The 23,496-nt window shown below is 41.5% G+C and overlaps 1 protein-coding gene across 1 annotated transcript in view; it reads right to left on the minus strand.

Moving 5' to 3' along the window:
* Nucleotides 1–23,496, minus strand: part of GTF2F2 (general transcription factor IIF subunit 2) — a 458,542-nt gene that overhangs the window by 412,548 nt on the left and 22,498 nt on the right. Inside the window, exons 2-3 of the mRNA XM_073614164.1 lie at nt 13,345–13,418; nt 7,947–7,965 (exon numbers count right to left, since the gene is read on the minus strand). Coding sequence (XP_073470265.1) covers nt 7,947–7,965; nt 13,345–13,418 — 93 coding nt within the window. The remainder of the gene's footprint in view (nt 1–7,946; nt 7,966–13,344; nt 13,419–23,496) is intronic.

Consider the following 23,496-nt stretch of genomic DNA (forward strand, 5'->3'; position numbering starts at 1 on the left):
TTCGGGAAAATAAGGGGGGCTACACAAAATAATAACACTTTAGGCCCAATTTGGACATTTTCACTTAGGGGTGTACTCACTTTTGTTGCCAGCGGTTTAGACAATAATGGCTGTGTGTTGAGTTATTTTGAGGGGACAGCAAATTTATACTGATATACAAGCTGTACACTCATTACTTTACATTGTAGCAGCGTTGTCACATGAAAAGATATAATAAAATATTTACAAAAATGTGAGGGGTGTACTCACTTTTTTGAGATAGCGTGTGTGTGTGTATATATATATATATATATATATATATATATATATATATATATACACACACACACACACATACATACATACACACATACATACAGTATATATATTTTCATGATTGGGTGTCAACTTGACACTTATTGGCATTAGATTCTTAGACTTTGAAGTACACAGTGCCTAATGCACCATACACATAGCTCCAACTCTGCTTCATATTCTCCTCAGTCCACGGAGGAAGGATGCAAATCCCTGGTTAGCTAGTAGTAGTTACAGTGCCTTGCAAAAGTATTCACCCCCTTGGCATTTTTCGTGTTTTGTTGCCTCACAGCCTGGAATTAACATGGATTGTTTGAGGATTTGCATTATTTAATTTACAGAACATGCCCACAACTTTGAAGATTTTTTTTATTTTATTGTGAAGCAAACAACAAATAGGACAAAATAACAGAAACAGAAGTCAATGTGCATAACTATTCACCCACCTAAAGTCAATACTTTGTAGAGCCACCTTTTGCAGCTATCACAACTCCAAGTCGCTTTGGATAAGTCTCTATGAGCTTGCCACATCTTACCACTTGGATTTGTGCCCATTCCTCCTTGCAAAACTGCTCCAGCTCCTTCAAGTTGGATGGTTTGCGCTTGTGAATAGCAATCTTTAGGTCTGACCGCAGATTTTCTATTGGATTGAGGTGTGGGCTTTGACTAGGCCATTCCAACACATTTACATGTTTCCCCTTAAACCACTCAAGTGGTTTAGCAGTGCTTTAGCAGTGTGTTTGGGGTCATTGTCCTGCTGGAAGGTGAACCTCCGTCCTAGCCTTAAATCACACACAGAGTGGTACAGGTTTTGCTCAAGAATATCCTTGTATTTAGCACCATGCATCTTTCCCTCAACTCTGGCCAGTTTTCCAGACCCGACTGCTGAAAAACATTCCCACAGCATGATGCTGCCACCCATGTTTCACTGTGGGGATGGTGCTCTTTGGGTGATGTCATGTGTTGGGTTTGCGCCAGACATAGCGTTTTCTTTGATGGCCAAAAAGTTAAATTTTAGTCACATCAGACGAGAGCACCTTCCTCCATACATTTTGGGAGCCTCCCACATGCCTTTTCTCAAAACGTGCCATTTTGTTTTTTGCTGAAAGTAATGGCTTTCTTCTGGCCACTCTGCCATAAAGCCCAACTCTAGGCGCGTACGGCTTATTGTCGTCCTATGTACAGATACTCAAGTCTCTGCTGTGGAACTCTGCAGCTCCTCTAGTGTTGCCTTAGGTCTCTGTGCTGCCTCTCTGATTAATGCCCTCCTTGTCCGGTCCGTGAGTTTTGGTGTGCGGCTGTCTCTTGGCAGGTTTGCTGTTGTGCCATGTTCTTTCCATTTGGTTATGTGGTTATGTAAGATTTGATGGTGCTCCCAGGGATCATCAAAGATTTGGATTTTTTTTATAACCTAACCCCTTGACTTGTACTTCTCAAAAACATTGTCCCTTACTTGTTTGGAGAGTTCCTTGGTCTTCATGGCTGTGTTTGGTTAGTGGCGCCTCTTGCTTAGGTGTTGCAGCCTCTGGGGCCTTTCAAAAAGGGGTGTATATGTAATGACAGATCATGTGACACTTAGATTGCACACAGGTGGACATCATTTCACTTATTATGTGACTTCTGAAGATAATTGGTTGCAACAGAGCTTTTTATGGGCTTCATAACAAAGGGCGTAAATACATAGGCACATGCCAATTATCAGTTTTTAATTTCTGAAAAATAGTTTTATGTATATATTTTTCTAATTTTACTTCACCAACTGATCCATCACATATAATTCAGATTAAAAAAACATTGAACTAAAGGCTGTAAATGTAACAAAATAGGTAAAAAGCCAAGGGGGTGAATACTTTTGCAAGGCACTGTAATTACATTCGATTGTACTTGTTCTGTTGAAGACATTTTGTAGCTTTTTTTTTTTAAGATCCAATGAGTGTCAAGAATATATCCCAACATTTACTGCATATCTACACAGTTAGCAGACAGCTTAATCCAAATACCATGCACTGTGTAGATGCTGATTGTTAATGAACAAAATGGGAAGTGTGAAAGTTATGGTGGAACCATCCTGTTCTAGTTACAAAATCCTCTGTCGAAGTCTATATAGGTGTTATTTTTTTTTATTTAAATGGTTTAGCCCAGGTTCACACTAACAGCAGGATTGAAATTGTGCGAGTTCAGCTGAACTCGTACGATTGCATTCCCACATGTCAGTCCAACTTCGGGAGCAATTTCAGTGACATCTGTGCGGGTTCCTGCACAGATGTCTATACAAATCGCACCCCGAAGTCGCCAAACGTAGTACAGAAACTAATTTTGGGAATCGTGTGGAGTCGCAACGATTCAGACAGTGCCACTGCCAGCAATAGCCGCTGATTTGGCATGCGATTTGACATGTCAAATCGCACGCCAAATCGCATCAATGTGAACCTAGGCTATAGGAAAAAAACTGTTGCCAGATCACCAGGGCAGACGTTAATATATAATTAAGGAAAAAATTAAGATGACTCGCGCTGTGTAAATTGGTGAGTGTGTGACCAAATTCACCGTACAAAAACACTAAATACAACCAGTATCAGTGGATGCATAAACCGTCTGTGTGGCAATGTATCACGATCAGTGCAAACAAATAACAAAAATATATAAATCGTCTGTGCAATAATATATCGCAAAAATAAAGTCCAAACAAAATAAATATATTGAAGAAACTATTATAAAAGGGAAAAAAATGTCCAAAAAAGAAGAAACCCGAGAAAAAGTGAATTAGCAATCACGGGTCCTTCAACCGCATGGAACCTCAAATGTGCAGGACCACCACCAACAATAAGAGCCTGGCCGCTTACCAGAACCCCATGACCCCCCGTTACAGAGGGTCTAAAAGGGCTTTATAAGATCCTAGTAGTCCGGACTTCCCAGGAGCAGAGATGGAGCAGAGATGGGAAATGGAAACTGGAAAAGGGCGTCAGGTGCTGGGATGGAGATGGATGGATCCACAGGAGGGGGGCTCAGCCCTCAGCATAATGGTGTCATCATAGGAGAAAAGAAAGGGAGGGCTCCCACAGTATAAAATCAGATGGCAATTTATTATAGAAAAAAGCGTAAACACTCACATATAAGTAAGACAATCAGCATCATCAAATAGAAGAACAGACTGTGGCACCGGCCGGATGACCACAGATAGCTCGTCCTGTTAGATATACAGCAAGAGGTCATGGGGTTCTGGTAAGCGGCCAGGCTCTTATTGTTGGTGGTGGTCCTGCACATTTGAGGTTCCATGCGGTTGAAGGACCCGTGATTGCGAATTCACTTTTTCTCGGGTTTCTTCTTTTTTGGACATTTTTTTCCCTTTATAATAGTTTCTTCAATATATTTATTTTGTTTGGACTTTATTTTTGTGATTTGTGTGCACTGATTGCGATATATTATTGCACAGACGATTTATATATTTTTGTTATTTGTTTGCACTGATCGTGATACATTGCCACACAGACGGTTTATGCATCCACTGATACTGGTTGTATTTAGTGTTTTTGTACGGTGAATTTGGTCACACACTCACCAATTTACACAGCGCGAGTCATCTTAATTTTTTCCTTGTTCATGTTATGTGTTTGTGTCACATTTAGACATCGCTGCTTTCTTTATCATAATTTAGACACTTTGAAGCGCAATTATTTTTTATAATTTTTTCTGTTAAAATATAATTGCATGTGGGAGAAAAAAAAACAAAAAAACAACCTCTCAAATGAATGGGCCAACATAGGAAGGTAAATTTACAGGTCAAGACTGAGGGTGAATCTCCCCAACAGCTTGAACCCCAACAACTTGTAAGGTTAAACTTGGCAGAGGGTCTAACCCTTCAACTCTATTCAAAATTGAAATGAAAAAAAAAGGCCTTTACAAACGCTTTAAAAGGAGTATTTTTTTTTCAAATTATAGCATTTATTGGAATGCGTTCTCTGATTGGCTGAAGTGAAGAGGTGGGCAGATGATGTTACAAGCTCCAGCTCAGCTAAATAGAAAATGCCTTGAATTTACTGATAAAAATGCAAGGTGTTTCCCGAATGGCTGGAATGTCACATGATGACTGTTCCTTTCTGACCACAGAAGGGAAGTGTGTAGAACTCAAACAGGAAGAAAGCACAGACCACTGTCTGCAGCACAAGTTGCTGCATTGTATTACAGCCTCCAGAGTGGCCGGACCTGTGTTCCACAGTAAGGATTCATTTGAATCAAGCTGGCCCAAAATAAATCTTTAACCACTTCCGGACTGGCTCAGGCAACATACGTCAGCACTTTGAAGAGGGAAATCATTGTTATGGCAGCAGCTAGCTACCATAACCCCGGCATCCTCTTCTTCAGTGAGATTTCAGATAACAGTGGTCTCGGTAGCGGATTCGCTACAAGATCACTTTTATCGTCAGATCTCAGGTACCCTCCGCCGCTTGCCGGAGCAGTCGGTAGCGGCGGAGGCGATCGGGTCCTCTCCCTGGCTTGGTATGGAGGTGAATGAGGGGAATATGGCCCCCACCCCTCTCCATACCATTGCTGGGGGGAAGCAACGTCAAAACGTCACTTCCGCCCATAGCTCTTAACTACTTCAATACTGAGCACTTACGCCCCTTTCCTTCCAAGGCCAATTTTAAAGCTTTCAGTGCTCTCACAGTTTCAATGAGAATTGCACGGTCATGCAACACTGTAACCATGTGAAATTTATCATTTTGTTCACACAAATAGAGCTTTCTTTTGGTGGTATTTATTCACAAATTAGTTTTAATTTTTTGCGATAACCAAAAAAAAAAAAAAAGAAAACTGAAATTTTGAAAAAAAATTTTTGTAAAAAACCCAATATTTTCTACTTTGTTTCAAAAGAAATCCAATAAAATCTAATTGTCATAAATTTAAGCCAAAATGTATTCTGCTACATGTCATTGGTAAAAAAAAAAAAATCTTGTTAATCTTGTGTATAATAATTGGTTTGTGTGATCACGGACATATGTACGCAGATGATCATGTACAGATGTGCGCAGATGATCAAAGACATATGTACGCAGATGATCATGTACAGATGTGCGCAGATGATCAAAGACGTGTGCAGATGATCATTGGGATCATTGGGTGTTTTTACTGTGTGGGGACATGTGTGTGGGGACATGTGTGTGTTGACAGTGTTTTGGGGACACTATTTTGGGGACATGTATGGGGACACTGGGCTGGTGATCAGTGTGTAAAAAACAGCTCATACTCACTGATCACCGGCCGGCTGCAGTGATCCGCTCTCCTCACTGACAACTTCCGTGTGACAAGAGGAGAGCCGATCGCCTAGCAACCGGCTCTCTATTTACGTCACATGATGGCTGTGATTGGACACAGCCATCATATGATCAGGAGGGCCAATCACAGAGCCCTCCTGCTGATCGGGATCGCGCCGCTGCGCGGGCACATGCGCGCGATCCTCCTCCTCCTTCTGAAGGACCATCATGAACGTGCACTCAGAAGGAGGAAGTGCCCACCCAGGCATATATGTGCAGTGGCTGGGTGGGAGGTGGTTAAAGAGCCTTTTGTTTTTGTTATTGCATTTTAGTGTAAATATGACATCTGAGGTCTTTTTGACCCCAGATGTAATATTTAAGAGGTCCTGTCATGATTTTTTTCTATTACAAGGCAGGATTACATTCCTTGTAATATGAATAAAAGTGACAATTTTTAAAAAAAAGAACAGTGTAAAAATAAAAAGGTAAAATAAATAAGAAAAAAAAAATTTAAACGCGCCCCATCTTGCATCTCGCCGAGCTCGCGTGCAGAAGCAAATGCTCGCATATGAAGATGGTGTTCAAACCACATATGTGAGGTATCGCCCCAATCGGTAGAGCGAGAGCAATAATTCTAGCCCTATACCTCCTCTAACTCAAAACATGCAACCTGTAGAATTTTTTTTAAAGGTCACCTATGGAGATTTTTAAGGGTAAAAGTTTGACAAAAAGCCTATGAAGAAGGACATATGAGTCTGAAACATGTCAGGCGTCATCCATAACAGCTGCATGTATCAGCTCCTCAGTAATTAAGAGGGCAATTACTACTATGTATACAGTTTTGTACTGACACTGATTTTAAGGATTCTATTGTTAATTACTTTCTCAATAAAATGTATTAATTTTTAAATACTTTCCTGGTCTGTCCTCACAATCCTGAGGGGTTATGCTGTGCCTTGTGCACTAGGCTTTTTTCTTGTTTGTCTGCTGGATTGGCCAGACCAGGCCATACACACACTGCCATTCTACAAATCCTCCCTTAGTGGAGATGGTGGTAGCAGCACCCAACAGCCGATCCAAAAATCGGCTGGGGTGCCGACATCACGGGCTCCCTGGACAGGTAAATGTCCATATATTAAAATTCAGCAGCTATAGTATTTGTAGCTGCTGACTTTAATTTTTTTTTTCCCCAGGCGGAACTCCTCTTTAAGCATGAAGCAGCAGCATTGCGATAATACTTTTTAAAATGTTAGTTCAACTCTACTTTTCCACCTTATAAATTCTATGGTCCAATACACAGTCTGGATTTGATTCCCAGAAGTTCTAGTTGGTACGCATGCGTAATGCACGGCAGTTATACATTTTGTGACATTCCACTTGGACATATGTCCCACGATTTCCAGCGCATCTTTGCAGAAACATGCTCCTTTTTGCGTAACTATCAAGAGAGGAACCTGTGTCAATCATGCAGGTGGACAACACAAGGCAAAGTTGACAGAAATGGAGGTGATCCACTGGGGAAATGTCGGCCTCCATTGACCTCAACGTTCAAATGTTTCAGCTTTGACACCCTTTAGCTGGAGGCAGGTTTCTTTTACAAAAACAAGTTTTCTAAAACTGCTTCTTAGGCTATATTCACAAGGCCTCCTGCTTTTGATTAATTAGGAGAAATTACTTGAAAGTATAAAAAAAACGTAATGCTTCCGAGATAAATTTCTCCTGCAAGTAAATGTACTCACATTTAGATGCATTCAGATGAATTCAACATCTAGTCTGAACCTGGGAGTAAAGAATTCTACTTTCTCAAAAACACAGCTAAACTGAAGGCTCCTTAATGCAGGTTATAACTTACAGTTTGAATAAGGCTACATGTGTTTTGGCCCGACAATGTGTAGCTGCAAGAACCCCAGCAGGGGGGATCCCATTGATTAGTTGTGGGAGGCAGACCCATTAAAAGCAATAGGAGGCTGCCGACTCCCACAGCTAATTGCACCCACTCACATGTAATTGCTATGTAGGGATTACCTTCAAGTCATCAGTCCTGGACAGAGTCTGCGTACAGGGCCGGCCACTCACAGACCAATGCCACATAGTGATAACATCAAAGTGGCTGTAATTAGCTGTGGGAGTTGGAAGTCTCTTATTACTTTCAATGGGGCTGCCTCTCACAGCTAACCGCCAGGATCCCCACCCCACTGAGTAGGTACACGTTGCTGGGCCAAAAACACAGACGCCATTGTGGTCTAATACTTTTTAAAAACAACACATGCATTTCGAAATGTACTATAAATGCATAAAATATGTATGTCATTGTCAGGCTGAATGAGGCCTTAGAAATCCATGGAAAATTACACATTGTAAATCTCGGTGCATAGGTTTACCAATAGAAATGAAACTTACCTCTGTCTTTCCTTGGTTTCTGCAGAAAAAAAAAAAAAAAAGGTAATAGTACATTGAGAAAAATTTAAAGAAATGCAATTTTAAAAAGTATATTAAGGAAATCATTCATAGACTATGAAAAGCCATCAGAGTTGGTAAAAATTGGGCTGTATAAGGTATTTACTGGCAGAAAAAAAATATTTTACTATCCAAAGTTAAAACAACAAGGGCAGAAGATATATGGAAAGTTGAAAAAATGACTGAAGGTCAGCTTTAACTCTTAATATATCCATACAAGTAGCTTTTAAAACAGAACACCTTATCTGTCTTTTCTTTAAAAGTTATAAACATTTATATACAATACGTTATTTCAATAAAACACAGATCTAGAAAAAAAACAACAAGACCCTTTAACCTCATATAAATGTTGTCCCCCCCCCCCATGTTATATTGGTCGCTCTCAATCTTCTCCCCTCCCCCCACCCTGTGCTCTTCTTCCTTTACACTGCCTATTACATCCACTTTTCTGTATATTGCCTTGTTTTCTTAAACTCTATCCATTTTCCCCACACAGTATTGAATCTTTCTACCTGGCCTTCTTCTCTACTACTTAAATATTCCATTTTAAAAATGTAGTCTATTCTCTTGAACCATTCTTTTATTGTAAATTTTTCCGGGTCTAGCCATTTTTTTGGTATTATTCCCTTCACTGCAATTGAGTAAGTGTGGGATCATTGTTTTCTTATATTGTTTTTTTGTACTGCTTGTTCTATGAAATAAACATGTCCATGGATCTTTTAAGATTTCTTTCCCCATAGTATTGCATCTCTTGCTAATATTCCTTTATTTTGATACAATCCCACCATATATGGGCCATGGTACCCATTTGATTACATCCTCTTCAACATAGTGGGGATTTTTCCTGTTGATATCTTTGGACTTTCTCAGGTGTTAAATACCATCTTGCTAGGCACTTGTAATTAATTTCTATCGTTTTTATATCAGTCACGTTTTCACGTTGTCATGTACCCCACACATCACTTTAACTACCTGTTGCTCATCCATCTGTGCTCCCAATTCCCCATCCCATTTTCCAATGAATGGGGATCTTTCCTGTCCCTCTAGGTCTGCGAGTATCTTACAGATCCGAGATATTCCATGTTTCAGTGTTGTCTGTACACTACACAATCATTCTATTGGGTTCAGGTTCTCCTGTGTTCTAATTGGCTGTGGTATTGTTACCAAGTGTTTCAGCAGTTGGTATCTCCATTCATTTATCTTTAATAGTTCACTTTTATTTTTTAATCCCTGAAAGGTTTTTATTTTTCCTTTATTTAATATACGGTATCTTTTAATTGTGCCTTTTCAATCCAAATTCCAAAGTGTGTCCCTGGTAAAAAAAAAAAAAAAATTGTCCCAGAAAATGCAATTAGTGGGGAATTATATTCCCATTTTTCGTGTCTGTATATTACATCCCACATTTTAAAGACGTTTCTAGTCAATCTAGTGTTCTATATTTTTTTTGGTATCCATATATTTTTATCCAATTGTGTTTTAATCAAGGTGTTTTCCATACTAACCCATCTTTTTGCATTTTTTGTGTTTGTCCATTCTATCATCCGTGTTAATATAACTGCATTGTAATACCTTAGGTCTGGAGCTACCAATCCCCTGTGCATTTTATCTCTACTTAATATCGCATACTATATCCTTGGCTTCTTATCTTGCTATATGTATTTTTACAAATCATTTTATGTAAGATTCTCAGAAAATTCTGTGGAAGTGCTATTGGTAACATTTGGAATTTATATACTGTTTTTGGGAGTATGGCCATTTTTATCATATTTATCCTTCCTATTCAGGATAGCGGACGTATTGATAATTTCTTTATCTCTGATTTAATCTCATTAAGCAGTGGGATATAATTTTCTTGGTACATTTTATCTAGGGAGGCTGTTTTATTCCGAGATATTTTAGTTTTTTCTCCACCCATGTAAATGGGAATTCATTTTGTAATGCTGTTGCTTCCGTCTTAGTTAAAACTAATAAATTCTGAAATTTTGAATTTGGGTCTAGCTTAAAGTTTGATAATTCCCCATATTTCCCCAGTTCTTTCATTAACTAGTTCAGATCCGCGCTATAGCCGAATGATGACTACAGCACGGACCTACTTTGCCGAGAGACGTCTATTGATGACCTCCTGTGCCCGAACGGCCTGCGCGTGCCCTCTGTGATCAGCGAGTCTCACAGACTCGCTGGATTACAGATCGGAGTAAGGGGTCGAGCCCAACCCCTTACCACGTGATCAGCTGTCAGCCAATGATGTAAGCAGAGCCGGTAATCGGCTATTTTTTCTCCTCGCGCTGACACTTGCGGCTGTGATAGGGACATCAGTCCCAATCAAGGAGATTGCCCCAAGCTCATCTGTGCCCAACTGTGCCACCTAGCAGTACACAACAGTGCCGCCCACCAGTGCCGCCCATCAGTGCCACCTACCAGTGTCATCTACCAGTGCCCATCAGTGCCGCCCATCAGTGCCATATTATCAGTGGCCATCAGTGCCGCCTTATGTCCCCATCAATGCTGCCTTATCTGTGCCTCCTTATCAGTGCCGCCTGATCAGAGCATATCAATGGAGAAAAAATTACCTGTTTGCAAAATTTTATAACAAACTATGAAACATGATGATTTTTTTTTTTTTTTACAAAATTTTCCATCTTTTTGTTTGTTTAGCAAAAAATAAAAACCCTGGCTGTGATTAAATACCACCAAAAGAAAGCTCTATTTGTGTGAAAAAAATGATAAAAATCTCATTTGGGTACAGTATTGTATGACCTCGCAATTGTCATTCAAATTGCGACGGTGCTAAAAGCTGAAAATTGGTCTGGGCAGGAGGGGGGTTTAAGTGCCCAGTAAGCAAGTGGTTAAATTTGGGAGTGATAGTCTAGGCTGGGATATGTACAATAAAACATGGTCGGCATATGCAGCCACCTTATGTTCAATTCGAATGATAAGGCTATGTCTCAATTTATTTTGACTGAAGCTGTCCGGTGATTATATACATTTTTGAGCCATTGAGCTATTGAACAAAGTATTAGTTTAAGGATGTGCACACTTATGCAACCATATTATTTTAGTTTTTTATTTTTACTTACCTCCACCTAAAAGATTTCAGTTTGTTGTTCAACTGAGTTGTACAGTTTATAGGTCACATTAAAGGTGGAAAAAGTTCTGAAATTATTTATCTTTGTCTTATTTCTTTCTTACAGAAACCTGACATTTTAACAGGGGTGTGTAGACTTTTTATATTAACTCTACATACAGCCATGGGCACTAAAGTGCTAATGCACCTCTGAAGCAGTTACACTCATAAAATAACCCCTCTAAAGGCCTGGGACAAAAGCAAAGTTATGTTTTTTGAAGTCTATCAAACCCAACACTGATCGAAATGTATTAAGTTTAAAGTGGTTCTAAAGGCAGAAGGTTTTTCACCTTAACCACTTAAGGACCGCCCCACGTACATTTACAGCAGCAGGGTAGCCCTTAAGCGCAAAATCACGTATCTGTATGTCATCGCTGTTGTCGGCTCTGGGGCACATGCGTGCGCCACTGGAGCCGCGCTCCTGCTGTGACTGGACACAGCAGGAGCCAATCAGCGGGTCCAATGGCCGAGATTACTGGTCGGCCACACGCAATCATTCAGAGGAGAGACAGAACAGTGACCTGCCTATGCAAACAAGGCAAAACCACTGTTCTGTGAGGGAGGAAAATGGAAATCTTGTGTTTCTGCTAAGCTGAAACATGGATCTTGGTTTTCATCCAGTGTCAGAATCCCCCCCCCCCTCCTCACACAGTTAGAAAGCACTCCCTAGGAGCACACTTAACCCTTTGATCACCCCTGATGTTAATCCCTTCCCTGCCAGTGTCATTTATACAGTTTTTATTTTTTTTTATTTTTTTTTAACACTGACCACTGTATTGATGTCACTGGTCCCCAAAAAGTGTTAATGATTTGTCCGCCACAATGTCGCAGTCCCGCTAAAAACCACTGATCGCCATTACTAATAAAAACAACTTTTGCGCAAAATCAATATACGCTTTTTAGGATTTTTTTTCCCAAAAATATGTAGCAGAATACATATTGGCCTATGTTTAAATAGCAGAAAGTAAAAATATTTTTTTTTTCAAAATTGTCGCTCTTTTTTTAGTTTATATCGCAAAAAATAAAAAACGCAGGGGTTTAAATACCACCAAAAGAAAGCTCTATTTGTGGGAAAAGGAGGACACAAATTTTGTTTGGGTACAGCGACTGTGCAACCTGCCCCCTGGACTCCTTTGCCTCCCTAATGAGCATCATGTTGGTCTATTCCATGCTCTCTTAGGCCTCATGTACACTGCTGCTGCTAAACAGACGTTCAGAGGTAGTTGGACACTTTTTTCAACTGCCCCTGAGCTCATTCAATGTTATCTTATGTGTACACAGGTTCGTTTTACTGTCATTTTTTGACAGTTAAGTTTAGAGGCCTTTCTTTGAAGGCAAAAAAAATTAGTTCAGACGTAGAAGTTTCCGACGTTTTAGACGCTAAACGCGGTAACCCGCATTTAGCCGCGTTTTCTTTATAGGTGTTTTTTGGTTTTGCCCATTTTAGAAACACTTCTAAGCGCAAACGCGGCAAAACGCAGCTAAAAGCGGCATTTAAAGGCGGCAAAACAGAGGTTTTAAACCTGGGTTACTATCTGTCAAGTTAAATCGTTCAGGAGAGGTTGTAAAAACGTCCCGTGTACATGAAGCCCAAGTGAGGAGGTCATCAGTTTGATTGGAGAAATACTGTAATTGTAAGATTAAAAGAACTTCACTCTCTTAATCAACATTCACTACTTTTAATCCTTATGCCCATAGTATTAGTAAACAAATAGGAAAGTATATCTTATTTACTTGCTTTAAACGTTTTTTTACATTTCTTCAGCTAATTCCTGGTTTCCAGGCCTAGGCAAATTATGTCATACATCCCAGGTGTTTCAGAAGGGGAGAAGGGATTTTCTCAGCTAAGCACATGCCTGAACTAAGGGCAGATGGATTCCAAGAAGTACATGCTACATGAATCTGCTCTTGCTCAAGACTGCCATGGCCAGAAATGCTAGGGGGTGTGTTTCAAAGTGATTTCCCAGAAAAATGGATAGAGATGGAGGGGGCGAGTTTGCTTTTAATATCATTAATGAATTAAAAAGAGTTTTTGATTTATGGTGCTGAGATGCAGCACCGTTCTACTTTAGACTTCAGAGCATTCCAATGTAAGTAAATAAATATAGAATTATTCACTCCAAAAAGGTACACATTAGCAACACAAAAACTCAACCATATTCAGCGCTAAGGCTTGATGTCACCGACAAATTTGAACTGAGCAAAAAAAAGACTTACTTGGCAATCCTAAGCTTTCCCACTTCACCTTTTCCTGTTGCCTTCGCCCACTGCTGTGCCAAGTACTTCGGAAGCTGCAGAAATAAAAAAAAAGCACATCCATTTCATTAAACAGTTAAAATAAAACAAAATCTGACACCCACTTACCCCAGAAACTTTTCTGATACTTGTATGTGAACAAAGAAATTATGACAGTGTTTAGAAATGCAGATGAGCCGAATGTTTGTTCTTTAAAATGTAAATGTCTAAAAATGCTATATTTAGACATTGCATATCTGTCTCGTTCAGCTGATAGATGTCTGTTCTGTTTGCATTTCAAAAGAAACATTTGTGGAATAAATGGGAAAAGCATCAAAGCAGCTCAGTGTTTATCTGCTCGGTGCCAATTTCCAATCACAGATCTGCAAATGGTAAACTGGATGTCAGGAGTATATTTCAGCACTTGACATCACCAAAAGGAATATCAGTCAATTCCCTAGTTTAGTTAAACTGCTGTTTTACTTAAAATTTCGCTTTATCAAACAAATGTCCATCATTATATGAAGCCAATAATAACATAGAAAACCAAACACATCAAATCTAGGTTCCCTTTCTCTTAAAAAGCCTTCCTGATCACAGTTACATACTGTATATCCAACTATAACCATGTATTCCATCAAATACCTATATTGTTTTTTGGCACATTGGAGTTTACAAGTAGTTCTCAAACAGTATGAAATCCATTTAGAGGATACCTTATATTCAGACATATTTGACAGACAGCTCAGACAGGTCCGACAGGTCCTCGATCTTCATGGCAGAAGCAGCACAGCTTGGTTAAGAACACACCCCCCAGCCTACTGATTGGAAAATGAAGGAGCAGCAGGACAAAGATAATAATAATACTACATTTTATTTATAGTGCCCTTTTCATCAAAAGATCTCAAAGTGCTACAGGTTAAAAGAGAAATGAGCAATTTATACAATGGAAAACAAACATCTAAAATGGGACAAAAAGGTTTGCTAAAAATAAATATCTTAAGACCTTTTTTAAAACAGTCAGTGGATTAAGGAGCCCTCAAAGTGTCAGGTAGGGCATTCCACAGGCATGGGGCAGCTGCACAAAAGGCTCGGTCTCCCATTGTCCTAAGTCTAGTCTGGGTATATGAAGAAGGTTTGAATGAGTGGAGAGAAGGGGACTTGTTGTGTTTTGTGATTTGAGAAGTTCTTTGAGGTGGGGGGGGGGGGTATGTCCATGGATGCATTGGTGCGTGAGGAGGAAAACCTTATACTTAATCCTGGTGGAGACAGGAAGTCAGTGGAGTGAGTGGAGAATGGGGGTAATGTGCTCATGTTTCCGCACTCTCATCAGGATCCTTGCTGCAGAGTTTTGGACGTACTGAAGCTTCTGCAGACTCTTTCTAGGAATCCCAATGAGAAGTGCGTTACAGTAGTCCAGTCTGGAGGAGACAAAGGCATGAACCAGTTTTTCGGCATCTTGAGTAGGAAAGAAGAGGACGGAGTTTACAGATGTTACGGAGATGGTAGAAAGAGGCCTTATATAAATTATTAATATGGGCTTCAAATGTGAGTTGAGAGTCCATTTTTACACCAAGATTTGTGACTTTTGATGAGAGGGGGATGTTAGAACCAGAAAAGGTGATGCTGGTTATCAATGATGATTTGGTCTGGTAAGGAGTGCCAAACAAGATGACTTCAGTTTTAGAACTGTTTAATTGAAGAAAGTTGTGCTGCATCCATTCCTTTATCTCCTCCAGACAGGTGGTGTGTACTGATAGGGATGACTGTGAAGTTGGGGTTTCAGATGTTGCATTTACATATTGCTGTGTGTCATCGGCATAACAGTGGAATGAAATTTTGTGGCGGCTAATAAATTTGGCCAAGGGGGGTAAGGTAGAGAATGAAGAGGATGGGGCCAAGAACTGACCCCTGGGGGACACCATAAGGAACTGTATGTGGATTTGATTTGAAGTGACCCAGGGAGATATACTCTGTCCGGTTTGTGAGGTACGATTTAAACCAACTGAGGGCTGTGTCATTAAGTCCAATGGTGAGGTGGAGCCATTTTAAAAGAATGTCATGGTCAACCATATCGAATGCAGCAGAAAGGTCCAGGAGGATAAGGAGGGAGGGAGAGCCGCATTGGATGATATGAGGAGGTCGTTTGTAAGTGACAAGGGCAGTCTCTGTGCTGTGAGCAAAGCAGAAACCTGTCTGAAATTTTTCAAAGAAGTTATTATGTTTGAGGTGATCCTGAAGGTGAGTGACAATTGCTTTCTCAAGTACTATTGATATGAAGGGGAGATTGGAGATGGGCCTATAGTTGGATTTTTTAGTCTTTGATAACGCCCTGGGGGAGGGGCGAAACGCGTCGACGTAACATCCTGCCTACGCCTGCTAACCAGTACCAGTGACATCACTTCCTGTTTTGGTGGAACGCACGCCGATCAGCGGCGAACCGACCAACTATCTGAATGCCTGCTCTGCATGCCGGTCTTGTGAGTAGCGCATATATGCGCAGGTGACCTTATGATATCCTAAGGTTTTATGCCATATATTTTTCCCTTCTTTTTTTGGTGGAACACGAGTTCTATGGTCCCAACCATCTTTAACATCAGCATATCGGTAGCCATTTATCATCCTGCGGATGAATATGCTGGAAGTTTGCCATCTGTCCCTTCTGTGAAGGAGTTTCTTAAAGCTATGGATATTCCATCATTTGTAAATTTGGATGCAATTGACTGTTTTGCTTCATTTTTTTACTTGGCGTCTATGTTTGTTTAGAGGCTCACTTCATTGTCATTCACTATTTATGAGAGTGCTTTTATTTTATATAATTTCTGTATTAGTTTAATGACACTATATCACTTCAAAGTCGCGCTTGTTCATCACATATATTTGCGATTTGTCCTTTTCACTTTGTATATTTTTTTCTTATTAGTGCATTTCATGCACGATTTCACCCAGTGTGCGGCTAATTGTGTATGGTATATATTACCAATATTTCTTACACATTTCTCACATTCACTAGTATTTGTATAGATTATTTATGATTTGGTTTTGGTACAGTTAATCAATTATTTTTAGTCAATTTGCTAGCGCAGGTTTATTTGTTATATATCATCAAAGTGTAAGCACTTTTATCCTGCAGCTGCAAGAGGATTTTTAAAGATCACTATATTACATGAATTCATTTGCGAGCGCTGTTTTATATATAATTTTTGTTTTTTATAGTTGGATTGGACTTCTGGATCAAGAGTGGGTTTTTTAAGCAATGGTCTGATAATGGCAGTTTTTAAAACAGGAGGAACGTGACCAATTTGGAGGGAATGATTTATAGCAGCGATGATCAGGGGACTTAGGACAGTAATACGAATTTTTACCAAGGAGGTTGGAAGAGGGTTTCATCTCCCTGATGATGTTCTGCACCTCTTCCGATGACACCTCAGAGAAGCAGTTTAGGGGTTGGGAGACGATTGATGTTGGGGGAACAATTTGGGTGGGAGGACCAACAAGGGCAGAGCGAATATGTGCAATTTTTGATGTGAAAAAAAACATTAATTTATTGTACTGCTCTTCTGTAAGGGCAGTAAGTGCAGGGGATTTTGGTTTAAGAAGGTGGTTTAAAGTGGAGAAAAGCTGCTTAGAATTTCCTGGGCTATTTCTGATGGCATTAGAGTAAAACTGTGACCTTGCCTCATTGAGGGACTGTGCATATTTATGTTGTTGCTCCCGGTAAATTTGTTTGTGGACAGTGAGGCCAGAGGCTTTGAAGCGCCGCTCAAGGACCCACCCTGCTGCCTTCATCGTACGAAGCTCATCTGTGAACCAGGGAGCTGAGCGGGTGAAGGTGACTGTTCTTGTTTTAACAGGGGCATGGATGTCCAAGAGGCTGCTAAGTTGGCTGTTGTAATAATCCACTGCTTAGTCAACCGTGTAAAGGTGCTGCTACAGAATGTAATGTAGGCAATGAAAAGAGCTTCCAGAGACTGTAGTCTAGTTGGTTAAAAATGTGTTGCCAGAGAATGCAATGTGGATGTTGAAAGGGTTCTTTCTGATAATTTAGAGTAGATGCTGGGGAGAGCTACTCATGAACTGTGAGCAGCTGGTTAGATCTAAACATTCAGATCTGAGCTTTGTTCCAGGTAAAATGTTTTCTAGTTGTGCCTAGAGCATGGAGGGGTTAGACCCTCTGTCAGGTTTTATTGTGTCCTTGTTGGGGAGATTTTCACTTTTTTCCTTGTTTTTCCATGTTAATTAAAACAATAGGACGTTTTAGTCCAGTTTTAAGTGGTACTAGCATGTACAGCTGATGGTGCCAAACTAAGATCCATGATTATCTTCAAAAGAAAAACAATGCCGAAAATCAAGTTCCCTGTTGGAGTTTTTGTACATGTGAATGAAAAAGGCTGGATGGATGGAGAAGGGGTAAAGCTATGGCTTGAAAATGTATGAAATGATATTGATGCAGAAAAGGTAATCAAGTCTTTCAAAAAGTGTGGCATATCAAATTAATTGGATGGTATGGAGGACGGGTACGTGTGGCAAGATGAAGGGGAAGCTGAAGCCACACCATCTGATGCGGAATTAGATCCATATGATGACTGTCTTACAAATGTAACACAAGATGTCATTGATGAACTTATGATGTCAGAGGATGAACATGAAGAGGATTTTGAAGGATTTTAAGTTCACTCCCCTTTCGGCTCTTGGATTTGGCCCTCGACCCTGATGGTCGATATGTCATTATGCATGCCAAAATATATTCTTTAACGTGGACCATTGCGGGCTTGTATTTGCCTCCCCCGGCTTCCTTGGTGGTGCTCAACCAGATCACTAGCAGGATAGCCGATTTTGCATCTGATAATGCTGTTATACTCGGTGATTTTAATCTGGTCCCTGACCCGGATTTCGACAGGCTAACTCCTACGGGACATCATTGCTCTGGGTTGGCTGAGTGGGCAGATACCTATGGCTTGACGGATGTCTGGAGGTGGCGTCACCCCCAGACCAGGGCATACACATGCCACTCAGCCTCTCACAGAACTTTTTCCCGTATAGACTTGGTCTTTGCAGGGAGCCAGGTACTCCCACGGGTCACAGACATACAAATTCTCCCTAGGGGTATTTCCGATCACGCACCCTTGCTGTTGTCTTTGGATCTCTCCCTAGGCCCAGTGGCAAGGGTATGGAGGCTCTCCAGATTTTGGATCTCAGACACTGCAGTAGATTCCCAATTTAGGACGGAACTCCTAGACTTTTGGGCAGTAAATGTGGGCTCGGCAGACCCCACAGTAGTGTGGGACGCCTTTAAGGCCACAACGCGGGGGCAGTACCAGACCATCATTGCCAGAGTCCGACGAGAGCGTAGGGCAGATTTGATTAAGGCTGAGCGGGATGCGGGCAGTGCGGAGGCTCTTTTTGTTCGTACCCGAGACCCTGTGCACTATTCGCATCTACAACTCATGACAAAGGAGGTGGTGCGTCTTCGGACCTCTCTCACCCAGAAGAAAATGTTGGCTCAGTCTCAGCGGATTTTTGAGCAGGGAGAGAGGTCAGGCCGTCTGCTGGCCTGGCTCTCCAGGGAACAGGCTGGTGGGCTGAGTATCTCATGTGTTAAAGACCTATCGGGACAGCTGATCCATACACCGGAAGGGATAAATGGCTGTTTTGCGGAATTCTATGAATCCCTCTACAGCTCCAGGGCAGACTATAGAAGAGAAGATCTAGGAGCATACTTAGATGATATTGACATCCCAACCCTTACAGCTACGTACCGTGACAAGCTCGACGCCCCAATTACGTCTCTGGAAATACTCCGGGCACTTAAATCAATGCAGTCAGGGAAAACACCGGGTCCTGATGGCATCCCAGTGGAGTTTTACAAACAGTACGCAACAGAACTAGTTGATAAATTACAGGACCTCTTCTCTGTGTCGAGGCGTCTTGGAAAACTCCCGGACACAATGAGCGAAGCAATTATAGTGGTGATCCCTAAGCCGGGGAAGGACCCCACGTTATGCTCCTCGTATCGCCCCATATCCCTTCTAAACGTCGATGCAAAAGGTGCTGGCGAAAGTGTTGGCCAACAGGCTTAATTTGGTCATTACTGCCCTCATCCACAGGGACCAAACGGGCTTCATGCCCGGAAGGGGAACTGACATTAATATCAGACGCCTTTATACCCATATAGATAGAGCGGATGAGGCGACTAAAGGAGTGGTGGCCTCACTCAACGCGGAGAAGGCTTTTGACTCCGTCGAGTGGGGTTACCTATGGGAGGTGCTCTCGCGATTCGGGTTCGGCACGGGTTTTACGAACTGGCTCCGCATGTTATATCATGGCCCCTCAGCTAGAATACGTACCAACGGATGCTTATCGGGGAAGTTTAGACTCTTTCGTGGCACGCGACAGGGGTGTCCTCTCTCCCCGGGTCTATTTGCTCTGGCGATGGAGCCCCTGGCTATATTGCTGAGGAAAGATCCGGGTGTGAAGGGTCTCCAGGTAGGTCCAATTGAGGAGAAATTATCATTATACGCGGACGATGCTCTGCTCTATTTAGCGGATGCGTCGTCCTCTTTACAGACTGCACTGGACCTGATTAACCGATTCGGTGGGTACTCGGGGATACGCATTAACTGGGACAAGTCGGTTCTTTTCCCGCTCCACCCCTCGACCCCTAAGGTGCCACACCCACAACTCAAATGGGTAGATGACTTCAAATATTTGGGGATCCAGGTTAGCGGCAAAGTCCAAGACTACATGGATAACAATTTGCGACCACTCATGACACAGCTTACGGCTAGATGTGCTGCTTGGCGTTCCCTTCCACTGACACCTGTTGGCAGAGTTAATCTGCTAAAAATGATCTTTCTTCCCAAGTATCTCTACTTCTTCCGTAATACACCTATACACATACCTGGGACTTTCTTTCGAAGGTTGGAGAGTCTGCTGATACATTTTGTCTGGGCCGGGAGGCCACCTAGGGTGGCCAAGCAGATTTTATATCTCCCGCTCTCGGGGGGGGGACTGGCCCTACCGAACTTTCAAATCTACTATTGGGCAGCTGTTCTGGTCACGATTCGGTGGTGGTTTTCCCAGCCCATACAGAATCCGGCGGTCACTCTGGAGGCAGCTATTTTGGGTTCCTATGCGGCCCTGAGCAATCTCCCGTTCCGTGGACTTAGAGCCAGCCTGACCATGACAACACTGATGCGAACTACCGTGAAGGTATGGCAGGAGGCTAGGAAAATATATAGGAAGCCCAATTTCATCTCACCCCATATGCCCCTATGGGGTAACCCTATGCTCCCCCACTTTTACAGCATACCGGATGCCTCGCTTTGGGCAAAAAAGGGAATTCTCACATTAAAACATATAGTCAAAGAGGGTAGACTTATGTCTTTCCAAGCCCTGAGGCAATCTTTTGCTATTCCGCTCTCCTTCCAATTTAGGTACTGGCAGCTGAAACACGCCTTTGAAGCTCAGTTCCCTGCCCCCCTCATTCTGGAACCGGACTCCATTGAACGGCTCTTGACTTCCAGCGTGATGGGGAAGCCCCTCTCAACATTATATCTTTACCTTACAGTGGAATATGATGCCAAATTAACCAAAACCTGGGAAAAGTGGAGGGTCGATGTTCCCTCTTTGAACGAGGAGGAGTGGAAGGAGTGTTTAATCTCCTACATTCCCTCCATGATAGCTGCAAAAGATAGGTTCATACAATTTAAGTTCCTACACAGAGCGTATTTCACCCCACAGAGACTGACGCGCATTTACCATCAAAGAGATCCCAACTGTCAGAGATGTAGGCAGGAGGAGGGTACTTTCTGGCACATGGTCTGGTCCTGTCCCAAACTTCACCCCTTCTGGTCAGCAGTGGCCTCCACAATGAGCAGGGTCATAGGCTCACACTTGCCGGTTTATCCTCAGGTACTACTGCTTAGTCATTTGGAGGAAGTGGAGGGAGATAGATATAGTAAATTGTGTCTAACCTTTGCACTATACTATGCCAGGAGTGAAATCTTATTGCGATGGAAACAAGTGGAGCCTCCTACTCTGGCCTCGTGGAGAAGGTCGGTGAATATGGCACTTCCTCTTTATAGACTGACATATGAAAGTAGACAATGCCCAGGAAAGTTTGATAAAATCTGGTCCTCTTGGGTTGATGCCTCCGGGATTCTGAACCCCCATCCCCATAACCAAGAAGTGAAACATTTTAGAGGACATCCTACATCTCATGGTCATTTCTCTGATGCTCGGCCCCCCCCCTCATCCCCTTCCTTCCCCCTCCCTCGGTCCCCTCCCCCCCCCCTTCCCCCGTCCTCCCCCACCCCCCCCCCGCCATCCCTACTAGGTTTGACTGCATATTGGTTGCCTACTTTATTCCACCTGAAGAGGTTATTACGCTTTAATGCCATAAGAAGTATTGCTAGATGTAATTTCTGACTTTGCATAGCTGACATGTCTGCTAAATAGTGGCTTTTGATTGAAGGCAGATCCTGTTGTCACTTTTCTCATCACATTGACTGTACTAATTTATTGTATTGTAATGCTGATTTGTTCAATAAAATCTTCTGTTAAAAAAAAAAAAAAAAAAAAAGTGTAAAAATAAATAAAATAAATAATAAAAAAAAATTTTTTTAAACCCCCCTGTCCCGAAGAGCTCGCGCGCAGAAGCGAACGCATACGCGAGTAGCGCCCGCATATGAAAACGGTGGTCAAACCACACATATGAGGTATCGCCGCAACCGGTAGAGCAAGAGCAATAATTCTAGCCCTAGACCTCCTCTGTAGCGCAAAATATGCAACCTGTAGAATTTTTTAAACGTCGCCTATGGAGATTTTTGAGGGTAAAAGTTTGACGCCATTCCACGAGCGGGCGCAATTTTCAAGTTGGGTATCAATTTACTTGGCGTAACATTATATTTCACAATATAAAAAAAATTGGGATAACTTTACTGTTGTTTTATTTTTTTATTCAAAAAAGTGAATTTTTTCCAAAAAAAGTGCGCTTATAAGACCGCTGCGCAAATACGGTGCAAAAAAAAGTATTGCAATGATCGCCATTGTATTCTCTAGGGTGTTAGAAGAAAAACCATATATAATGTTTGGGGGTTCCAAGTAATTTTCTAGCAGAAAAACCTGTTTTAAACATGTAAACACCTAAAATCCAAAACGAGGCTGGTCCTTAAGTGGTTAACTGAAAAAACGATTACTATTGACAACACCCTTGTAACCTCAGCTCCCTATAGTGCATAGTAGAAATACTTGACTGCATTACCCATTTAAAGTTGAGACAAATCTTTCCTTTCCTATCAAAGGATAAAGCTAAAAGACTAGTTTGTGACACCATCAACATACCACAGCTCAAAGTGGACCTAAACGCAATCACTAAAATCTAAATTTTAAAAAATGATTAAAAAGAAAAGTTTAACCACTTGGCGACTGCCCGCCATGTACGGAAGGCGACCATACGCTGTAGGCAGAGTACCCGGAATTTGCTGCCCACTTCTGGGTTTAGGGCACGCGCTCCCCACCCAGCACCCGCTGTGACTGTACAAAGCGGGAGCCTGTCAGTAAGTCCCGGCCAATGATTCATGGCCAGAACCTGCTGATCTGCTCTGTGCAGAATGAACTGTTAACTGAATTGATTAGTAAAAGCAGCATACTTTACACACATTACACATAGTTAGGCACATATTTAACTCCTTGATCGCCCTAGATGTTAACCCCTTCCCAGCCAGTGTCATTAGTACAGTGACAGCGCATAGTATTATCACTGATTACTATGTTAATGTCACTGGTGATGTCAGTTCGATTGCCTGCAGCACTATCGCAGACCCATTATAAGTCGCTGATCGCCATTAGTAGTATAAAAAAAATAATAATTCCAGTATATACACCATAGTTTGTAGGCGCTATAACTTTCACGCAAAACAATCAATATACACTTAAAGAATGTATCTTGTGCTTGGTGAAAAAAATAATTGCAGTAACCACAATAGATGAAATACTAGAGCTACAATACAAGCTAAAAAAAATGGTGCTCTACTCAAAATTCAATAAATCCATTAACATGCAAAAATATGCATTAACGGTGCTACAGTAGATGAGTGCAATGCAATAAATCAATATGTAACCATATATTAC

This window comes from Aquarana catesbeiana, linkage group LG02 (assembly GCF_042186555.1).
Source record: "Aquarana catesbeiana isolate 2022-GZ linkage group LG02, ASM4218655v1, whole genome shotgun sequence".
NCBI lineage: Eukaryota > Metazoa > Chordata > Amphibia > Anura > Ranidae > Aquarana > Aquarana catesbeiana.